Source organism: Ranitomeya imitator, chromosome 5, assembly GCF_032444005.1.
Source record: "Ranitomeya imitator isolate aRanImi1 chromosome 5, aRanImi1.pri, whole genome shotgun sequence".
NCBI classification, from domain to species: Eukaryota; Metazoa; Chordata; class Amphibia; order Anura; family Dendrobatidae; genus Ranitomeya; species Ranitomeya imitator.
In genome coordinates this window covers 587,319,495-587,339,799 of record NC_091286.1, presented here as the reverse complement: position 1 = coordinate 587,339,799, position 20,305 = coordinate 587,319,495, and the positions used below count along the sequence as shown (strand labels likewise).

The window sequence follows — 20,305 nt, the reverse complement described above, 5'->3', positions numbered from 1 at the left end:
AGGGCTTTGAAAGCTTCGCTTTCAACTAACCAGTAGGGCATCATCTCTAATGAGATTAGTCTAGTAATGTGGGCGTTCAAACCTTGTGTACGTGGATGCGAGGATGAGTACTTCCTTTTCCTAACGAGAGTCTCATGTAGGGTGAGCTGGACTGGAGAGCTGCAGATGGTGGAACTAGCGGGGGTGCCGGTGGACATGGCAGACTGAGAGAGGGTTGGAGATGGTATTCTTGCTGGTGCCTTACATGCAGTGTTTCCTACCACGAACCTGGTGATTCCCTGACTGCTTTGGCCTGGCGACGACACTTGCACATTTACTGCAGGTGGTGCTGGAAATGGTGGGCTTACAGTGAGGGAAGGGATATAGCGTTGCTGACTAGCTTCATTGGCCGAGGGTGCTACAACCTTAAGGGACGTTTGGTAGTTAGTCCAGGCTTGCAAATGCATGGTGGTTAAATGTCTACGCATGCAACTTGTATTTAGACTTTTAAGATTCTGACCTCTGCTTAAGGTAGTTGAACATTTTTGACAGATGACTTTGCGCTGATCATTTGGATGTTGTTTAAAAAAATGCCAGACTGCACTCTTTCTACTATTGGATACCTTTTCAGGCATTGCAGACTGAGCTTCTTTAACCGCATGGCCACGCTGTCCTACAACTGGTTTTGGGTTTGCCACGCGTTTTTGGCCAGATACGGGCCCAGCTGATGGAACCTGTTGCGATGTTGATGCCTTCTGCGGCTCCTCTTCCTCCGCTTCAGAGCTACTGCCGCCTGCACCCTGTTCCCCCAATGGCTGCCAATCAGAGTCAACAACTGGGTCATCTATGACCTCCTCCTCTATCTCGTGTGCAACTTCGTCTGTGTCACCGTGTAAGCCTGTGGTATAGCGTTCGTGACGGGGCACCATAGTGTCATCAGGGTCTGATTCTGGATCAGTACACTGCGAGGGCAATGTTCTGCTCTGAGTCAAAGGAACAGCATAGTAATCTGGCTGTGGCTGTGCATCTGTGCACTCCATGTCCGATTCAACTTGTAATGGGCATGGCCTGTTAACTGTTTCACTTTCTAACCCAGGAACGGTATGTGTAAAGAGCTCCATGGAGTAACCCGTTGTGTCGCCTGACACATCCTTCTCTGTTGTTCTTGGTGAAGAAGACAAGGAAGCGACTTGTCCCTGACCGTGAACATCCACTAACAACGCACTGCTTTTACATTTAGCAGTTTAAGAAGAGGAGGCGAAAGAGCTAGAGGCTGAGTCAGCAAGGAAAGCCAAAACTTGTTCTTGCTGCTCCGGCTTTAAAAGCGGTTTTCCTACTCCCAGAAAAGGGAGCGTTCGAGGCCTTGTGTAGCCAGACGACGAACCTGGCTCAACAACTCGAGACTTAGGTGCTATATTGCTTTTCCCACGACCACCTGATGCTCCACCACCACTACCATCATTACCAGCTGGCAATGACCGCCCACGGCCACGACCTCTTCCACCAGACTTCCTCATTGTTTGAAAAACGTAACCCAACTAATGGTATTTGTTACTGTAAAACCAGTTACAAGGTGAACTCAAACTTCTGTTGGATTTATATATCCCTTTATAGGTGGGTGAGACTGCAGGGAAAATCAGGCCCAATGTATAACAGTACACTGCTTCAGTGGCAGACAGATATGCTACTAACAGGACTGACGCTGATGCAGACACTACCAAAAAAAATCTCCCCCTTTTTATTTTTTCTGGGAGAATATTGAAGAGATGTGGCCCACTCTTATACAGTATATGCTCTGTGGCACAAAATTAGAGACAGATGCGACACAGAGCACAGGCAATGAGGCAGAATTGCCAATCTTAATCTCCCACTATTTTTTTTTCAGGGAGAATTTAAAAGAAATCTGGCCCAGTATTACACATTAGGTTTAATGTGGCACACAATTTGAGACAGGTGGCACACACAGGACTGGCCCTGAAGCAGAAATGCCAATCTTAATCTCCCACTATTTTTTTTTTCAGGGAGAATTTAAAAGAAATCTGGCCCAGTATTACACATTAGGTTTAATGTGGCACACAATTTGAGACAGGTGGCACACACAGGACTGGCACTAAAGCAGAAATGCCAATCTTAATCTCCCACTATTTTTTTTTTTCAGGGAGAATTTAAAAGAAATCTGCCCCAGTATTACACACTAGGTTTAATGTGGCACACAATTTGAGACAGGTGGCACACACAGGAGTGGCACTGAAACAGAAATGTCAATCTTAATCTCCCACTTTTTTTTTTTCAGGGAGAATTGAAAAGAAATCTGGCCCAGTATTACACACTAGGTTTAATGTGGCACACAATTTGAGACAGGTGGCACACACAGCACTGGCAATGAGGCAGAATTGTCAATCTTAATCTCCAACTTTTTTTTTTCAGGGAGAATTTTAAAAAAAGCTAGCCCAGTTTTACACACTAGGTTTAATGTGGCACAAAATTTGAGACAGGTGGCACACACAGGACTGGCACTGAAGCAGAAATGCCAATCTTAATCACCCACTGTTTTTTTTTCAGGGAGAATTTAAAAGAAATCTGGCCCAGTATTACACACTAGGTTTAATGTGGCACAAAATTTGAGACAGGTGGCACACACAGGACTGGCACTGAAGCAGAAATGCCAATCTTAATCTTCCACTATTTTTTTTTTATTGATGGGAGAATTGGCAAGAAATCAGGCCCACTGTTAGACTGTATGTTTTCTGTGCCAGAAAATGAGACATAGATGCCACACACAGGACTGCCACTGATGCAGATTTGCCAATTTTAATCTGCACCCTTTTTTTTTTTTCTTCAGGGAGACTAGTGAATAAATCTGGGCCACTATATTAGAGTATATTTTCTGTGGCAGAAAGTGGCTTGAAGAGATATAACGAAACAAAAAAAAAAAAAAAGGACTGTCCTACAATTACCATCTCCCTGCAGTAATCTCAGCAAAGTATGGCAGGCAGCAATAACAAGGAGTGGACTGCTGCACAAAAAAGTCAAAAGTGTGGACAAACAAGATAGCTGTGCAGAAAGGAAGGAGCAACAGGATTTGTGCTTTGAAAAAAGCAGTTGGTTTGCACAGCGGCGTACAAACAGCAATGCAGCTATCAGGGAGCCCTCTAGGGCAGCCCAATGAGCTACAGCGCTGAGGGAAAAGAAATGTAGCCTCCACTGTCCCCGCAAACAAAAGGTGGTGTTGGACAGTGGAAATCGCTACAGCATAAGCGGTTTGGGGGTTAATGTACCCTGCCTAACACTATCCCTGCTTCTGACGAAGCGGCAGCAACCTCTCCCTATGCTCAGATCAGCAGCAGTAAGATGGCGGTCGGCGGGAAAACCCCTTTATAGCCCCTGTGACGCTGCAGAAAGCAAGCCAATCACTGCAATGCCCTTCTCTAAGATGGTGGGGACTGAGACCCATGTCATCACGCTGCCCACACTTCCATCTTCATTGGCTGAGAAATGGTACTTTTCACGTCATTGAAACGCGACTTTGGCGCGAAAGTCACGTACCGCATGGCCAACCCCAAACAGGGATCGGGTCGGGTATCATGAAACCCGACTTTGCCAAAAGTCGGCGACTTATGAAAATGACCGACCCGTTTCGCTCAACCCTACTGATCAGGGAAGAAATTGCATGCATGACCTGACATACAACAGAGGCTCCTATTACAGGACAGAGCTGGTACTAGTGGAGCTCTATAGAAAGAGCCATGCTTTTCTAAATGTTAGTACAGGAAAATGTCACGACGATGCGCTAGATTTTCTACATCTGTGGTAAGGAGACTAAATACAAAATCTGAAGTCAATTATTAAGAAGTATGGCCCAAATTTTTCATCCATATAGTGTAGATACAGTGCTGTTGTGAATTCTGTTGTCAAGCTCCCTCCTGTGGTCATGAATGGTACTTCGACTGGTTCTGTCCATGGAATTCCTCTGGTGGCTGTGGGTGTTTCTGAGTTTCCTTCCACAGGTGACGAGGTTAATTCGTTAGCTGGCTGCTCTATTTAACTCCACTTAGATCTTTGCTCCATGCCACCTGTCAATGTTCCAGTATTGGTCTTGTTCACTCCTGGATCGTTCTTGTCACCTGTCTTCCCAGCCGAAGCTAAGTTGCCTGCTTGTTTTTCTCTGGTTTGCTATTTTTCTGTCCAGCTCGCTATTTTGTTTGTTGTCTTGCTTGCTGGAAGCTCTGGGACGCAGAGGGAGCGCCTCCGCACCGTGAGTCGGTGCGGAGGGTCTTTTTGCGCCCTCTGCGTGGTCTTTTGCAGGTTTTTGTGCTGACCGCAAAGCTACCTTTCCTATCCTCGGTCTGTTCAGTAAGTCGGGCCTCACTTTGCTAAATCTATTTCATCTCTGTGTTTGTATTTTCATCTTTACTCACAGTCATTATATGTGGGGGGATGCCTTTTCCTTTGGGGAATTTCTCTGAGGCAAGGTAGGCTTTATTTTTCTATCTTCAGGGCTAGCTAGTTCCTTAGGCTGTGCCGAGTTGCATAGGGAGCGTTAGGAGCAATCCACGGCTATTTCTAGTGTGGTTGATAGGATTAGGGATTGCGGTCAGCAGAGTTCCCACGTCCCAGAGCTCGTACTATATTATCAGTAACTATCAGGTCATTCCGTGTGCTCTTATCCACCAGGTCCATTATTGTCCTGACCACCAGGTCATAACAGTACAAGTGGCCCAAAGTACTAATGCATCTCAATAGAGGGATAAGAGAAGTTCTGAGACCATTTTTTTTTCTTTGCAGTGTGTTTTGTCTCTCTTTTCCCCTTTACATCTGGGTGGTTCAGAACACAGGTGTTGACATGGACATTCAAGGTCTGTCCTCTTTGATGGATAATCTCACTATAAGTGTACAAAACATTCAAGATTTTGTGGTTCAGAATCCGATGTCAGAGCCTAGGATTCCAATTCCTGATTTGTTTTTTGGTGATAGATCTAAGTTCTTGAATTTCAAAAATAATTGTAAATTGTTTCTTGCCTTGAAACCTCGCTCCTCAGGTGACCCTGTTCAACAAGTAAAAATCATTATTTCTTTGTTACGTGGTGACCCTCAAGACTGGGCATTTTCCCTTGCTCCAGGAGATCCGGCATTGCGTGATGTTGATGCGTTTTTCCTGGCGCTTGGATTGCTTTATGACGAACCTAATTCAGTGGATCAGGCAGAGAAAATCTTGCTGGCTCTGTGTCAGGGTCAGGATGAAGCAGAGATATATTGTCAGAAGTTTAGAAAGTGGTCTGTACTCACTCAGTGGAATGAATGTGCCCTGGCAGCAATTTTCAGAAAGGGTCTCTCTGAAGCCCTTAAGGATGTCATGGCGGGATTTCCCACGGCTGCTGGTCTGAATGAGTCTATGTCTTTGGCCATTCAGATCGATCGACGCTTGCGTGAGCGTAAAGCTGTGCACCATTTGGCGGTACTATCTGAGCATGGGCCTGAGCCTATGCAATGTGATAGGACTTTGACCAGAGCTGAACGGCAAGAACACAAACGTCGGAATGGGCTATGTTTTTACTGTGGTGATTCCACTCATGCTATCTCCGATTGTCCTAAGCGCACTAAGCGTTTCGCTAGGTCTGCCACCATTGGTACGGTACAGTCGAAATTTCTATTGTCCGTTACTCTGATTTGCTCTTTGTCATCCTATTCTGTTATGGCATTTGTGGATTCAGGCGCTGCCCTGAATTTGATGGACTTGGAGTATGCTAGGCGCTGTGGTTTTTTCTTGGAGCCCTTGCAGTATCCTATTCCATTGAGAGGAATTGATGCTACGCCTTTGGCCAAGAATAAGCCCCAGTACTGGACCCAATTGACCATGTGCATGGCTCCTGCAGATCAGGAGGATATCCGCTTTCTGGTGTTGCATAATCTGCATGATGTGGTCGTTTTGGGGTTGCCATGGCTACAGGTCCATAATCCAGTATTGGACTGGAAATCTATGTCTGTGTCCAGCTGGGGTTGCCAGGGGGTACATGGTGATGTTCCATTTTTGTCTATTTCGTCTTCCACTCCTTCTGAAGTTCCAGAGTTTTTGTCGGATTATCGGGATGTATTTGATGGGCCCAAAGCCAGTGCCCTACCTCCTCATAGGGATTGCGATTGTGGAATTAATTTGATTCCTGGTAGTAAGTTTCCTAAGGGCCGACTGTTCAATTTATCTGTGCCAGAACACGCCGCTATGCGGAGTTATATAAAGGAATCCTTGGAGAAAGGCCATATTCGCCCGTCGTCATCACCGTTAGGAGCAGGGTTCTTTTTTGTGGCCAAGAAGGATGGTTCTTTGAGACCTTGTATTGATTACTGCCTTCTCAATAAAATTACAGTCAAATTTCAGTATCCTTTGCCGTTGCTGTCTGATTTGTTTGCTCGTATTAAAGGGGCTAGTTGGTTCACCAAGATAGATCTTCGAGGGGCGTATAATCTTGTGCGTATTAAACAAGGCGATGAATGGAAAACAGCATTTAATACGCCCGAGGGCCATTTTGAGTACCTGGTTATGCCATTCGGGCTTTCCAATGCTCCATCAGTATTTCAGTCCTTTATGCATGACATCTTCTGAGAGTACCTGGATAAATTCCTGATTGTGTATTTGGATGATATTTTGGTCTTTTCGGATGATTGGGAGTCTCATGTGAAGCAGGTCAGAATGGTGTTCCAGGTCCTTCGTGTGAATTCCTTGTTTGTGAAGGGGTCAAAGTGTCTCTTTGGAGTTCAGAAGGTTTCATTTTTGGGGTTCATTTTTTCCCCTTCTACTATCGAGATGGACCCTGTTAAAGTCCAGGCCATTTACGATTGGACTCAGCCGACATCTGTGAAGAGCCTGCAAAAGTTCCTGGGCTTTGCTAATTTTTATCGGCGCTTCATCACTAATTTTTCTAGTGTTGCTAAACCACTGACTGATTTGACCAATAAGGGTGCTGATGTGGTCAATTGGTCTTCTGCGGCTGTAGAGGCTTTTCAGGAGTTGAAGCGTCGTTTTTCTTCTGCCCCTGTGTTGTGCCAGCCAGATGTTTCGCTCCCGTTTCAGGTTGAGGTTGATGCTTCTGAGATTGGAGCTGGGGCTGTTTTGTCGCAAAGAAGTTCTGATGGCTCGGTGATGAAGCCATGTGCTTTCTTTTCTAGAAAGTTTTCGCCTGCTGAGCGCAATTATGATGTTGGTAATCGAGAGTTGTTGGCCATGAAGTGGGCATTCGAGGAGTGGCGTCATTGGCTTGAAGGAGCCAAGCATCGCGTGGTGGTCTTGACAGATCACAAGAATTTGACTTATCTTGAGTCTGGCAAACGGTTGAATCCGAGACAGGCTCGATGGTCGTTATTTTTCTCCCGTTTTGATTTTGTGGTTTCGTACCTTCCGTGCTCTAAGAATGTGAAGGCTGATGCCCTGTCAAGGAGTTTTGTGCCTGACTCTCCGGGTGTTCCTGAGCCGGCGAGTATTCTCAAAGAGGGGGTAATATTGTCTGCCATCTCCCCTGATTTGCGGCGGGGGCTGCAAAAATTTCAGACTGATAGACCTGACCGTTGCCCAGCGGAGAAACTATTTGTCCCTGATAGATGGACTAGTAGAGTTATCTCTGAGATTCATTGTTCAGTGTTGGCTGGGCATCCTGGAATCTTTGGTACCAGAGATTTGGTGGCTAGATCCTTTTAGTGGCCGTCTTTGTCACGGGATGTGCGTTCTTTTGTGCAGTCCTGTGGGACTTGTGCTCGGCTAAGCCCTGCTGTTCTCGTGCCAGTGGGTTGCTTCTGCCCTTGCCGGTTCCGAAGAGGCCCTGGACGCATATTTCTATGGATTTTATTTCGGATCTCCCCGTCTCTCAAAAGATGTTGGTCATTTGGGTGGTTTGTGATCGCTTTTCCAAGATGGTCCATTTGGTACCTTTGTCTAAATTGCCTTCCTCCTCTGATTTGGTGCCATTATTTTTCCAGCATGTGGTTCGTTTACATGGTATCCCGGAGAACATCGTTTCTGACAGAGGTTCCCAGTTTGTTTCAAGGTTTTGGCAATCTTTTTGTGCTAGGATGGGCATTGATTTGTCTTTTTCCTCGGCTTTCCATCCTCAGACAAATGGCCAAACCGAACGAACTAATCAGACTTTGGAAACATATCTGAGATGCTTTGTTTCTGCTGATCAGGATGATTGGGTGTCCTTTTTGCCGTTGGCTGAGTTCCCCCTTAATAATCGGGCCAGCTCGGCTACTTTGGTTTCGCCGTTTTTCTGCAATTCTGGTTTCCATCCGCGTTTCTCTTCAGGGCAGGTTGAGTCTTCAGTCTGTCCTGGTGTAGATACTGTGGTGGATAGGTTGCAGCAGATGTGGACTCATGTGGTGGACAATTTGACATTGTCCCAGGAGAAGGCTCAACGTTTCGCTAACCGCCGGCGCTGTGTGGGTCCCCGACTTCGTGTTGGGGATTTGGTTTGGTTGTCGTCTCGTTATGTTCCTATGAAGGTTTCCTCTCCTAAGTTTAAGCCTCGTTTCATTGGTCCATATAAGATTTCTGAGGTTATCAATCCTGTGTCATTTCGTTTGGCCCTTCCTGCTTCTTTTGCCATCCATAATGTGTTCCATAGGTCGTTGTTGCGGAGATACATGGCGCCTGTGGTTCCATCCGTTGATCCTCCTGCCCCGATGTTGGTTGAGGGGGAGTTGGAGTATGTGGTGGAGAAGATTTTGGATTCTCGTATTTCGAGACGGAAACTCCAGTACCTGGTCAAGTGGAAGGGTTATGGTCAGGAAGATAATTCCTGGGTTTTTGCCTCTGATGTTCATGCTGCCGATCTGGTTCGTGTCTTTCATTTGGCTCATCCTGGTCGGCCTGGGGGCTCTGGTGAGGGTTCGGTGACCCCTCCTCAAGGGGGGGTACTGTTGTGAATTCTGTTGTCAAGCTCCCTCCTGTGGTCATGAATGGTACTTCGGCTGGTTCTGTCCATGGAATTCCTCTGGTGGCTGTGGGTGTTTCTGAGTTTCCTTCCACAGGTGACGACGAGGTTAATTCGTTAGCTGGCTGCTCTATTTTGCAGGAGACGGAGCTGAGGTGAAATCCGATGAAAACCCCTGAAGGTGAGTATTAGACAGGGGGCAGGGGACTTGGATTTTCAGCTCCGCTCCAGCAGTGAAATAAAAAAAAAATACTGGAGTGGTGCTGTAAATGTGATGCAGCTCTTGGTTACTGTATGGGGCTTCTTATACTAGTACTCATAGAAGACCCAAGTGGTACGTATCAAAAGCCCCCTACCCCCCCCCCAGACAGCAAATATTACATGTGGAGTACATATAATAAAATAACATAACAAAACTTAATATTCAGCCCCCAGTGCCCTGTCCCCCTCCCCCATTTCAGCCCCAACAATACCCCCATCACCTCACATCCACCCCCTTAGTGCCCTGTCCTCACCTCACCCACCACACCCCCATGGCCTCACATTCACCCTCCAGTGCCCTGTCTCCCCTCCCCCACAATACCCCCATGGTCACATTCACCCCCCCAGTACCCTGTCTCCCCTCCCCCACAATACCCCCATTGCCTCACATTCACCCCCCAGTACCCAGTCTCCCCTCCCCCACAATACCCCCATGGTCTCACATTCACCCCCCAGTGCCCAGTCTCCCCTCCCCCACAATACCCCCATGGTCACATTCACCCTCCAGTGCCCTGTCTCCCCTCCCCCACAATACCCCCATGGTCTCACATTCACCCCCCAGTACCCTGTCCTCCCTCACCTACTTTCAGCCCCTACAATACCCCAATGGTCTCACATTCACCCCCCAGTACCCTGCCTCCCCTCCCCCACAATACCCCCATGGTCACATTCATGCTCCAGTGCCCTGTCTCCCCTCCCCCACAATACCCCCATGGTCACATTCACCCCCAGTACCCTGTCTCCCCTCCCCCACAATACCTTCATGGTCACATTCACCCCCCAGTACCCTGTCTCCCCTCCCCCACAATACCCCCATTGCCTCACATTCACCCCCCTGTGCCCTGCCTCCCCTCTTCCACAATACCTCCATGGTCTCACATTTTCCCCCCCGAACCCTGTCCTCCCTCACCTACTTTCAGGGTCCACAATACCCCAATGGTCTCACATTCACCTCACAGTGACATACCTGAATTTAGTAAAGCTAGTAAGTTCCATCCCCACTGATGAAGTTTGCAGGCCGGACCAGGAAGTGTCTGTGTGTCAGTGAAATGGCACTAGGACCCAGCGTGCACACTGCACAGAGTCAATATTCAGAGCTGCAGCCCAGGAAAAGACAGGCAGCACCATTCACTGCAGGAGGGAGACTCTGCAGCCGGCCACTGTGCTAGCCAGCTTGCAGAGTCTCTGTCAGATGGGAGCAGACATTATACTGCTCTGCTCCTATGCTGTGTTCTGCCTCCTCACAGAAGTGGCCTCGCCCTGGCTCCCGGTGGGCCCCTTCATGTGACAGGGCCCAGGGCGACGACAACTTCACAATTGTGTTCCACTTGTTGTTGATTCTTCACCAAAAATTTACATTTGGTATCTTTAGGTTTGAAGCATGATATACGGGAAAAGGTTGAAAAGTTCCAGGGGGCCGAATACTTTCGCAAGGCACTGTAGATCGACACATACAATGCTGTAGAAAAATGACTTTGGCAAACAGAGGTTGTCCAGGGTTGGGATTGACTTATTTATTAGTCACCTCCACTTAAGATCATATCCTATACCTGGAGACCCCACTGCTGTTTGTATCTCCCTCAACAGCCGAACGTACGGAGGGCGCTCCAGCGATCTAGGGCAATATTCCGAGTGATTAATTCCACAAACTGCCCGCTACTGTCCGATATTATTAATACAGTCTTATTATATAACTAAGAAATAAATCTTACCTAAATCTTGATATTTTCCATCTGGTTCTGTTTCATTTTTATTTTTAAGACCTGGATGCAAATGACATATCAGTATCAATAGAGTTGCAGGATGAATGGTGACACATACACAATATTGCCTTGTAAGTGAGATAGAATTTTTGCTTAGATGCACAGTCTGATGTCTAAGTTGGTCGTAAACCCCTAGACTTAGTGTTAAATTTGCAGCAAAATCCACACCAAAAACGTGTAGATGTCATTGTGGATTGTGCTACATGAATGGCGTTTATTTGTTGCAGAATTCTTCCTTTGTACCATAATTCACAGCATAAATTAATATGTTGCAAATTTCAAATCCACCCAGTCAACAGAATAAAATCCCCCTGGGTGTCCACAATCCCATACTTGTATTGCAAAAATGCTAATTCACATAATGTCCCTAAGTGACACTAGGAATGGTAGACACAGTCGTTCTCACAATCTAGAGCAGTTTATGCCCAATTAGCCTATTATCTAATAATAATAATCTTTATTGTTATATAGCACTAACATATTCCGCAGCGCTTTACAGTCTACACACATAATCATCGCTGTCCCCGATGGGGCTCAAAATCTAAATTCCCTATCAGTATGTCTTTGGAGGAAACCGGAGAACCTGGAGGAAACCCACGCAAACACTGGGAGAATATGCAAACTCCTTGCAGATTTTTTTCTTGGTGGGATTTGAACCCAGGACTCCAGCGCGGCAATGCTAACAACTGAGCCACTGTGCTACCCATGTATCTAATCTGTATATGGTGCCGGAATTTATTTTAACAGGTCCAATTCTTTATTTCCCTATATGACAATCCAAAACTAATGTCTGCAGCATCCTATTTAGTTCTACAAGCTTTTCAGATCCAATCATGCATGTTCATGGGGAGTTGGAAGAGATTCACTAGATACAGGTAGTTTTTTGGCCAACAGCTCTCTGATACAGATAGCTAGAGTAAGAGTACGTGTACACATTCAATATTTGCAGCAGAAAAATCTGCTGAATGAACGTGTTGACTGGAAAAATGCACCATAATATACAAGCATTTTTTTGCATGCGTTTTTGATGCGTTTTTCACACTCATTAGTATGGGTGAAATCTGTGCATGAGACTTAAGGTACCTTCACACTGAACAACTTAACAACAATATCGCTAGCGATCCGTGACGTTGCAGCGTCCTGGCTAGCGATATTGTTGAGTTTGACACGCAGCAGCGATCTGGATCCTGCTGTGACATCGTTGGTCGGAGCAGAAAGTCCAGAACTTTATTTCGTCGCTGGACTCCCGCAGACATCGCTGAATCGGCGTGTGTGACGCCGATTCAGCGATGTCTTCACTGGTAACCAGAGTAAACATCGGGTTACTAAGCGCAGGGCCACGCTTAGTAACCCGATGTTTACCCTGGTTACCATTGTAAATGTAAAAAAAACAAACAGTACATACTTACATTCCGGTGTCTGTCCCCTCTCCGTCAGCTTCCCGCACTGACTGTGAGCGCCGGCCGGCCGTAAAGGACAGCGGTGACGTCACCGCTCTACTTTACGGCCAGCCAGCGCTGACACAATGCAGGGAAGCTGACGACGGGGGACAGACACCGGAATGTAAGTATGTAGTGTTTGTTTTTTTTTACATTTACAATGGTAACCAGGGTAAACATCGGGTTACTAAGCGCGGCCCTGCGATTAGTAACCCGATGTTTATCCTGGTTACCAGGGGACTTCGGCATCGTTGGTCGCTGGAGAGCTGTCTGTGTGACAGCTCTCCAGCAACCACACAGCGACGCTGCAGCGATCGGCATCGTTGCCTATATCGCTGCAGCATCGCTTAATGTGACGGTACCTTTAAGTAATATCATTCACTTGTACAAAGAAATCCTTCATGATTTATGACAACGGTGAACCCGTCACATGATCGTGGGTCACAGATGGGTTAGCACGACAACCAGAGGTCTCCAGCAGACTCCTTTGGTTGTCACTGTCAGATTACTATGAGCGCCACCTGGTTGTCGGTGCTCATAGCAAGTGAGCAATTCTGCTACATACAGGCGATCTGATCATCGCCTTCATGTTGCAGAGGCGATTGGATTATGGCAGGTTCTAGTCTCCCATGGAGACTATCGAAGCATGCCAAAAGTAAAAAAAATGTATAAAAAATTATAAAAGTTCAAATTGCCCCCCTTTCAAAAATGGGGCATTCAAAGTAAAAGAATCAAAAAAATCGAACAGACACATATTTGGTATTGCCACTTTCAGAATCGCCTGATATAGCTATATATAAAAAACATTAAACCTATCCCTAACGGTGTAGCAAGAAAAAAGGTAAAAACCCCAGAATTACCGTACATTTTTTTGGTCGCTGCAACAATGCATTAAAATGCAATAACAGGCGATCAAAAGATTGTATCTACACCAAAATGATATCACTAAAAACGTCAGCTCGGCACGCAAAAAATAAGCCCTCACCAAACCCGAAATTACAAAAAATGGAGACGCTAAGGGTACTAGAAAATGGCACAATTTTTTTAAACAAATTTTGGAATTTTCTTTCACCACTTACCTAAATAAAAAAGACCATAGACACATTTATGTCTATGAACTCATAATGACCTGGAGAATCATAATTTCTGGCCAGTTTTAGCATTTAGTGAACATGGTAAAAAACAAACAAAAAACAACTGAGGGATTGCACTCATCCCGCATAAACAAGCCCTCACATGGCCATTTTGACGGAAAAATAAAAAAAGTTATGGCTTTTGGAAGAAGGAAGCAAGAAACGAAAACGCAAAAACGAAAATACCTCCAGGGGTTAACAGTTAATAAGTATTATAATTTAGTTTGAGCTTATTATCCAAGATAAAATCCTGGTTGGATACAAGTGTATTCAGGTGCTTTTACGTTTCTCTATTGTTTTATTGCTTTCTTAGTATCGGAGAGCACTATAAACATCTGGGCGGAGGTCAGTCCTCCGGCGTTCAGGAGATCTTTCTCAAGCACCTGTGAGCTTTGATTGCAGCCGTAAATACCTTACACACTCCTGAGTTATACAGAACGGCTTTGTAGAGCAGAATAACAAATGATTGGCGTGACAATGGTCACAAGACAAACAGAGATGTACAGAGACATAGAGATGACATGATAAAATAAATCCTATTCACGCCATACAGACTCTATGGTATAGAGGGCACTATTTCTCCTTGTGGAGATCCAGATGTTGTAGGGAATCTTACAGACAAGGCTTCCTGAGAAATTAATTCCCATGTTTTACCTCAAATGACCGGATTGATCTAAGAGATATTTCAGCTTTGGGAGTAATAACATTGGAAGTTAAGTAAATCTTTTGTGTGTTAATTTGTGTAATTATTAAATTTAGTATTTATTATGGTTGTGGTCAGAGTGTGCATAAAAGAATATTTTCTGGACCACCATTTATCTTAGCGTTTTGGCCACTACCAACCTATGCAGTGAAAGTTATAGCCATAGAGCCAAACCTATAAAAATAAAATCTCTTCACTTTACTGATGAAATGAACACACCTTTAGCTTTCTCTACAGGGATGGCTGGGACTTGTTTTTGGACCAGTTCTGGTCCCTTCTGTTGCACGCCACATAGTAGTGTTTTATATCATACTGACATGTTACAAAACTCCAAGTGAACATTTACGTTTGCCTTCTCTCCCTTCCTATTAGCAATGTTCTTGAATATAATTGGAATTATTACCTGAAGGTGGTTATGATCACACAATAAAATGCAAAGAAATTCAAAGGTTATCTGCCCATAAATTTGCAAAAAGCAGCTATTCCCATACAACAAATTTATAGACCAGGTATGGGCTAGCAGGCAAACTATGAAAAAATAGTGTTGCCTTTTCTACCCCAATTGTCTGTCAAAATGTTCCCAAATCAATGTGTCTATACTGCATAAGACAGAGTAGTACTTACATAGGTAGTACACGCACAAGTAGAATGGGAGCAGCGGAAAGCAGAGGATCGCCAGTAGTAACCTTTGCCACTGATTGAGTTGGTGGTGCAGTGCCATGATGCATTTCCAGGGTTATATTGTGTAGGATCCTGGTTGTTTTCAGTGTTACTGACTGCATGAACTTTAAACTGCAAATGCATATAAAACCTCGTAGATACAAGCCCAATATGACGCACTGTCAACACAATCCCTTTTTTGAACTTGAGTTTGGGTGTGCTCACATGACCTTTGGTTAAACACCTTATTTCGTCAACTACGCTGCCTTACACACAAGTGACTGATAATACAAAGCTGAAAACATAACCTCTCCTCCCAGACAGATCTGCAAATAATCTCTGTTTTTCGAGATAATGACTGAATAATTTTGTACACAGAATTGACTTGATAATAAAACTTTTGATTGAGGCTTTCAAAACACTATAAGACTGTTAGCACCACTGAGGATTGACAAACAGTCTTATGTGCCCCTAGGTGAAACTAGATGTTACCACCAGGACGCAATGCTAAATATTTATCATAGCCCCTAGAGATGAACCAATTTAATAATAGGTTTGGATTACATATTTATTGAATTTCGATTTACATGAATCAAAGTATATAGCGACGAGGGCCGGGAACGGGTTAAAATAATTAACATTACTCACTCACCTCTGCCTAGCTTCTTGCTTGCTCATTCTAATCCAGTCTTCATTCTTAGGCCACCAATCTTCATGATGTTGTAACACCCCTTCAGTGCTGGAGGCAGTGAAGAACAACCGAGACTGAATCTCAGAAGGTTAAAGAGACAGCAGCCTTCCTGAGAGGTTTCAGCAGGGAGAAATCCTACCAAGGTAAGAATAAACTTCAAAGCTTATAAGGGTAAAACCTTAAGTCCCAAGGCAAAAGCGTTGCTACCATATTGTATCATCAACTGATACGGACAAAGAGGAGACAGACACTGGCAAGGATGTCACAGTATCCCCCCTGATTTGAGAGGCCTCCGAACTCTTGGGACACAGCTTCTCAGGGAAAGGTTGATGAAACTTCCTAATAGGATTACCTGAACACCATTAAATTCAATGGGAGGCAAACCAAAAGTATACACAACACATAAAGGGGTGACAAAAAGCTTCCCAAAACAGCTAAAATTAGGGGCAGACACCATAGAAAGTGGCATCAATTGAGCCACAATAGAACATTTTATAATGGCACAGAAGCAGAGAGCCATGGTCCATGCATGATGTATCAGGGTCTGGACCAGCATTTAGAGCTTTGAATTGAAGTTTCAATTAAGACCTAGTGAGTAAGGAAGTGTTGTAATAATGTACAAAAAGAAAAAAAAAGAACATGAACCGCACATCCCAAAATCATACGTTGATCTAAAGCCGCTAGGCAAAAATTTATATACTGAACATGAGGTTTTAAGTTTAACATTCTGATCAGACTGTATGAAGCCCACTGCCACTTCACGGCAAACCTCGTAGTGAGTCCTACCGCCCTAACAGAGCGGAGCCGTGCGGCGACCACCGCCACAGCGGCCATGCACCAGCAGGGCGGACGGCCCGTTGCCCCACAGCGCCCATGCTGCGAGACTGAGCCCCCATGACTCCAGACCACGCCGCCCCACCAGCACAAAGCCACAGCAACAATGGCCGCCACACAGCACCAGCACCAAAATGAAAGGAGCATTGAAACTCACCTTCCTCCAGCTCTTCAGTGAGCCAAAATGGGCTAGACCCTTTACTTTGCAGTCTCCTGCTAATTAAAATCACCTGTGCCAAATGGGAGGAGTGCTGGTCCAAGAAAGACAAGAACATGCTTTGTACAAAAAGAAAAAAAAAGAACATGAACCGCACATCCCAAAATCATACGTTGATCTAAAGCCGCTAGGCAAAAATTTATATACTGAACATGAGGTTTTCAGTTTAACATTCTGATCAGACTGTATGAAGCCCACTGCCACTTCACGGCAAACCTCGTAGTGAGTCCTACCGCCCTAACGGAGCGGAGCCGTGCGGCGACCACCGCCACAGCGGCCATGCACCAGCAGGGCGGACGGCCCGTTGCCCCACAGCGCCCATGCTGCGAGACTGAGCCCCCATGACTCCAGACCACGCCGCCCCACCAGCACAAAGCCACAGCAACAATGGCCGCCACACAGCACCAGCACCAAAATGAAAGGAGCATTGAAACTCACCTTCCTCCAGCTCTTCAGTGAGAGCCAAAATGGGCTAGACCCTTTACTTTGCAGTCTCCTGCTAATTAAAATCACCTGTGCCAAATGGGAGGAGTGCTGGTCCAAGAAAGACAAGAACATGCTTTGTACAAAAAGAAAAAAAAAGAACATGAACCGCACATCCCAAAATCATACGTTGATCTAAAGCCGCTAGGCAAAAATTTATATACTGAACATGAGGTTTTCAGTTTAACATTCTGATCAGACTGTATGAAGCCCACTGCCACTTCACGGCAAACCTCATAGTGAGTCCTACCGCCCTAACAGAGCGGAGCCGTGCGGCGACCACCGCCACAGCGGCCATGCACCAGCAGGGCGGACGGCCTGTTGCCCCACAGCGCCCATGCTGCGAGACTGAGCCCCCAAGACTCCAGACCGCGCCGCCCCACCAGCACAAAGCCACAGCAACAATGGCCGCCACACAGCACCAGCACCAAAATGAAAGGAGCATTGAAACTCACCTTCCTCCAGCTCTTCAGTGAGAGACAAAATGGGCTAGACCCTTTACTTTGCAGTCTCCTGCTAATTAAAATCACCTGTTCCAAATGGGAGGAGTGCTGGTCCAAGAAAGACAAGAACATGCTTTGTTCTAGCGGCTTTAGATCAACGTATGATTTTGGGATGTGCGGTTCATGCTCTTTTTTTTCTTTTTGTACAAAGCATGTTCTTGTCTCTTTCTTGGACCAGCACTCCTCCCATTTGGCACAGGTGATTTTAATTAGCAGGAGACTGCAAAGTAAGGGGTCTAGGTGTGCTCTAGAATTGCTGTACCACCAGTTTGAGGATGTCAGCCATGCAAGGCATGTGTGTCAGGTTGCCCCTGCGTAAGGCCACCATCAAGTTTGCACCATTATGGCCTTTCCTGGCTCCAGGTTCAATGGAGACAGCCAATGCCCTAACTTGGCCTGGATAACTGTCCACAATTCTTGAGCTGTTTGACTGCAATCTCCAATGCATATTAATTTGAACACTGCCTGACTGCAGTGAGCCCTGGCTGCAGAGTGCCGTGCGAGGGTGAATTCTCTCTGCACTGTTGGAACTTGTTTCTCATTAAGTGAGAGGTGAGGGCGCAGGTGGAGGCTTTACTGAAGGTGGAGGAGCCAGAAGCAATGGAGGAAGTGTTAGATACTGATGTTTGTCCTGCAAAGGTTTCAGGATTCCAAAACTTGTGGAGCTGCCCCTTGATCGCCTGCCCCAACATCCACCAGAGTTACCCAGTGCCCAGTCAGTGAGATGTAATGCTCCTGCCCATGTTTGCTCATTCAGGCGTCAGTGGAGAAATGCAAAATCTGGCAGACATAGATTTTTTTTAGGGAACAGGTGATATTGTCTGTGACATACTGGTGTGGGGCAGGCATAACTTTCTTAGAGAAGTAATGGAGACTGGGGAACTGGTTCTGGGGGACTGTGATGGCCATCAAGTTTCAAAAGCTGTCTATTAGGGTTGAGCGAAACGGGTCGAACATTTTCAAAAGTCGCCGACTTTTGGCTAAGTCGGGGTTTCATGAAACCCGATCCGACCCCTGTGCGTGGTCGGCCATGCGGTACGCGACTTTCGCGCCAAAGTCGCGTTTCAATGACGCGAAAAGCGCCATTTCTCAGCCAATGAAGGTAAACGCAGAGTGTGGGCAGCGTGATGACATAGGTCCTGGTCCCCACCATCTTAGAGAAGGGCATTGCAGTGATTGGCTTGCTGTCTGCGACGTCACAGGGGCTATAAAGAGGCGTTCCCGCCGACCGCCATCTTACTGCTGCTGATCTGAGCTTAGGGAGAGGTTGCTGCCGCTTTGTCAGAAGCAGGGATAGCGTTAGGCAGGGTCCATTAACCACAAAACCGCTTGTGCTGCAGCGATTTGCACTGTCCAACACCACCCTCGGTGTGCAGGGACAGTGGAAGTTTTTTTTTTTCCCCTCAGCGCTGTAGCTCATTGGGCTGCCCTAGAAGGCTCCCTGATAGCTGCATTGCTGTGTGTACGCCGCTGTGCAAACCAACTGCTTTTTTCAAAGCACAAATCCTCTTGTTCCTTCCTTTCTGCACAGCTATCTTTTTTGTTTGTCCACACTTTTTATTTCATTTGTGCATCAGTCCACTCCTTATTGCTGCCTGCCATACCTGGCTGAGATTACTGCAGGCAGGGAGATAGTAGCTGCCTGCCATACCTGGCTGAGATTACTGCAGGCAGGGAGATAGTAATTGTAGGACATTCCCTGTTTTTTTTTTTTTTTTTTTTTGGTGGGAGATTAAGATTGGCAATTTGGCATTTCTGCTAGAGTGCCATCCCTGTGTGTGCCATCTCTCTCACATAGTGGGCCATAGAAAGCCTTTTCATTTTTCTGTATTTTTTTTTGTGGGGTGTATAAATTCTCCCTGATAAAAATACAGTGGGAGATTAATATTGGCCTTTGGGCTTGTGTGCCAGTCCTGAGTGTGCCATCTCTCTCACAAATAGTGGGCCATAGAAAGCCTATTTTATTTTTTTTGGGGTTTTATAAATTCTCCCTGAAAAAAGGGAGATTAATATTGGCCTCTGGGCTTGTGTGCCAGTTGTGAGCGTGCCATCTGTGCCAGTCCTGAGCGTGCCATCTCTCTCACAAATAGTGGGCCATAGAAAGCCTATTTAAATATTTTTTTGGTTTTATAAATTCTCCCAGAAAAAAAGGGAGATTAATATTGGCCTCTGGGCTTCTGTGCCAGTCCTGAGCGTGCCATCTGTGCCAGTCCTGAGCGTCCCATCTCTCTCACAAATAGTGGGCCATAGAAAGCCTATTTAATTTTTTTTTTGGTTTTATAAATTCTCCCAGAAAAAAAGGGAGATTAATATTGGCCTCTGGGCTTCTGTGCCAGTCCTGAGCGTGCCATCTGTGCCAGTCCTGAGCGTCCCATCTCTCTCACAAATAGTGGGCCATAGAAAGCCTATTTAATTTTTTTTTTGGTTTTATAAATTTTCCCTGAAAAAAGGGAGATTAATATTGGCCTCTGGGCTTGTGTGCCAGTTGTGAGCGTGCCATCTGTGCCAGTCCTGAGCGTGCCATCTCTCTCACAAATAGTGGGCCATAGAAAGCCTATTTAATTTTTTTTTTGGTTTTATAAATTCTCCCAGAAAAAAAGGGAGATTAATATTGGCCTCTGGGCTTCTGTGCCAGTCCTGAGCGTGCCATCTGTGCCAGTCCTGAGCGTCCCATCTCTCTCACAAATAGTGGGCCATAGAAAGCCTATTTTTTTTTTGGGG

The 20,305-nt window shown here is 45.8% G+C and overlaps 1 protein-coding gene across 3 annotated transcripts in view; it reads right to left on the bottom strand.

The window, feature by feature from the left end:
* The window catches only part of LOC138638550 (uncharacterized), an 85,719-nt gene extending 70,745 nt beyond the window's left edge, over positions 1 to 14,974 (bottom strand). Inside the window, exons 1-2 of one of the 3 annotated variants that reach the window (XM_069727934.1) lie at positions 14,821 to 14,974; positions 10,871 to 10,921 (exon numbers count right to left, since the gene is read on the bottom strand). In XM_069727934.1, the coding sequence (XP_069584035.1) occupies positions 10,871 to 10,921; positions 14,821 to 14,917 (148 nt within the window). In that variant the 5' untranslated portion in view covers positions 14,918 to 14,974. The remainder of the gene's footprint in view (positions 1 to 10,870; positions 10,922 to 14,820) is intronic. The other 2 variants (XM_069727935.1, XM_069727936.1) reach the window with 2 other exon arrangements.
* Between the last annotated feature and the right edge of the window lie 5,331 nt (positions 14,975 to 20,305).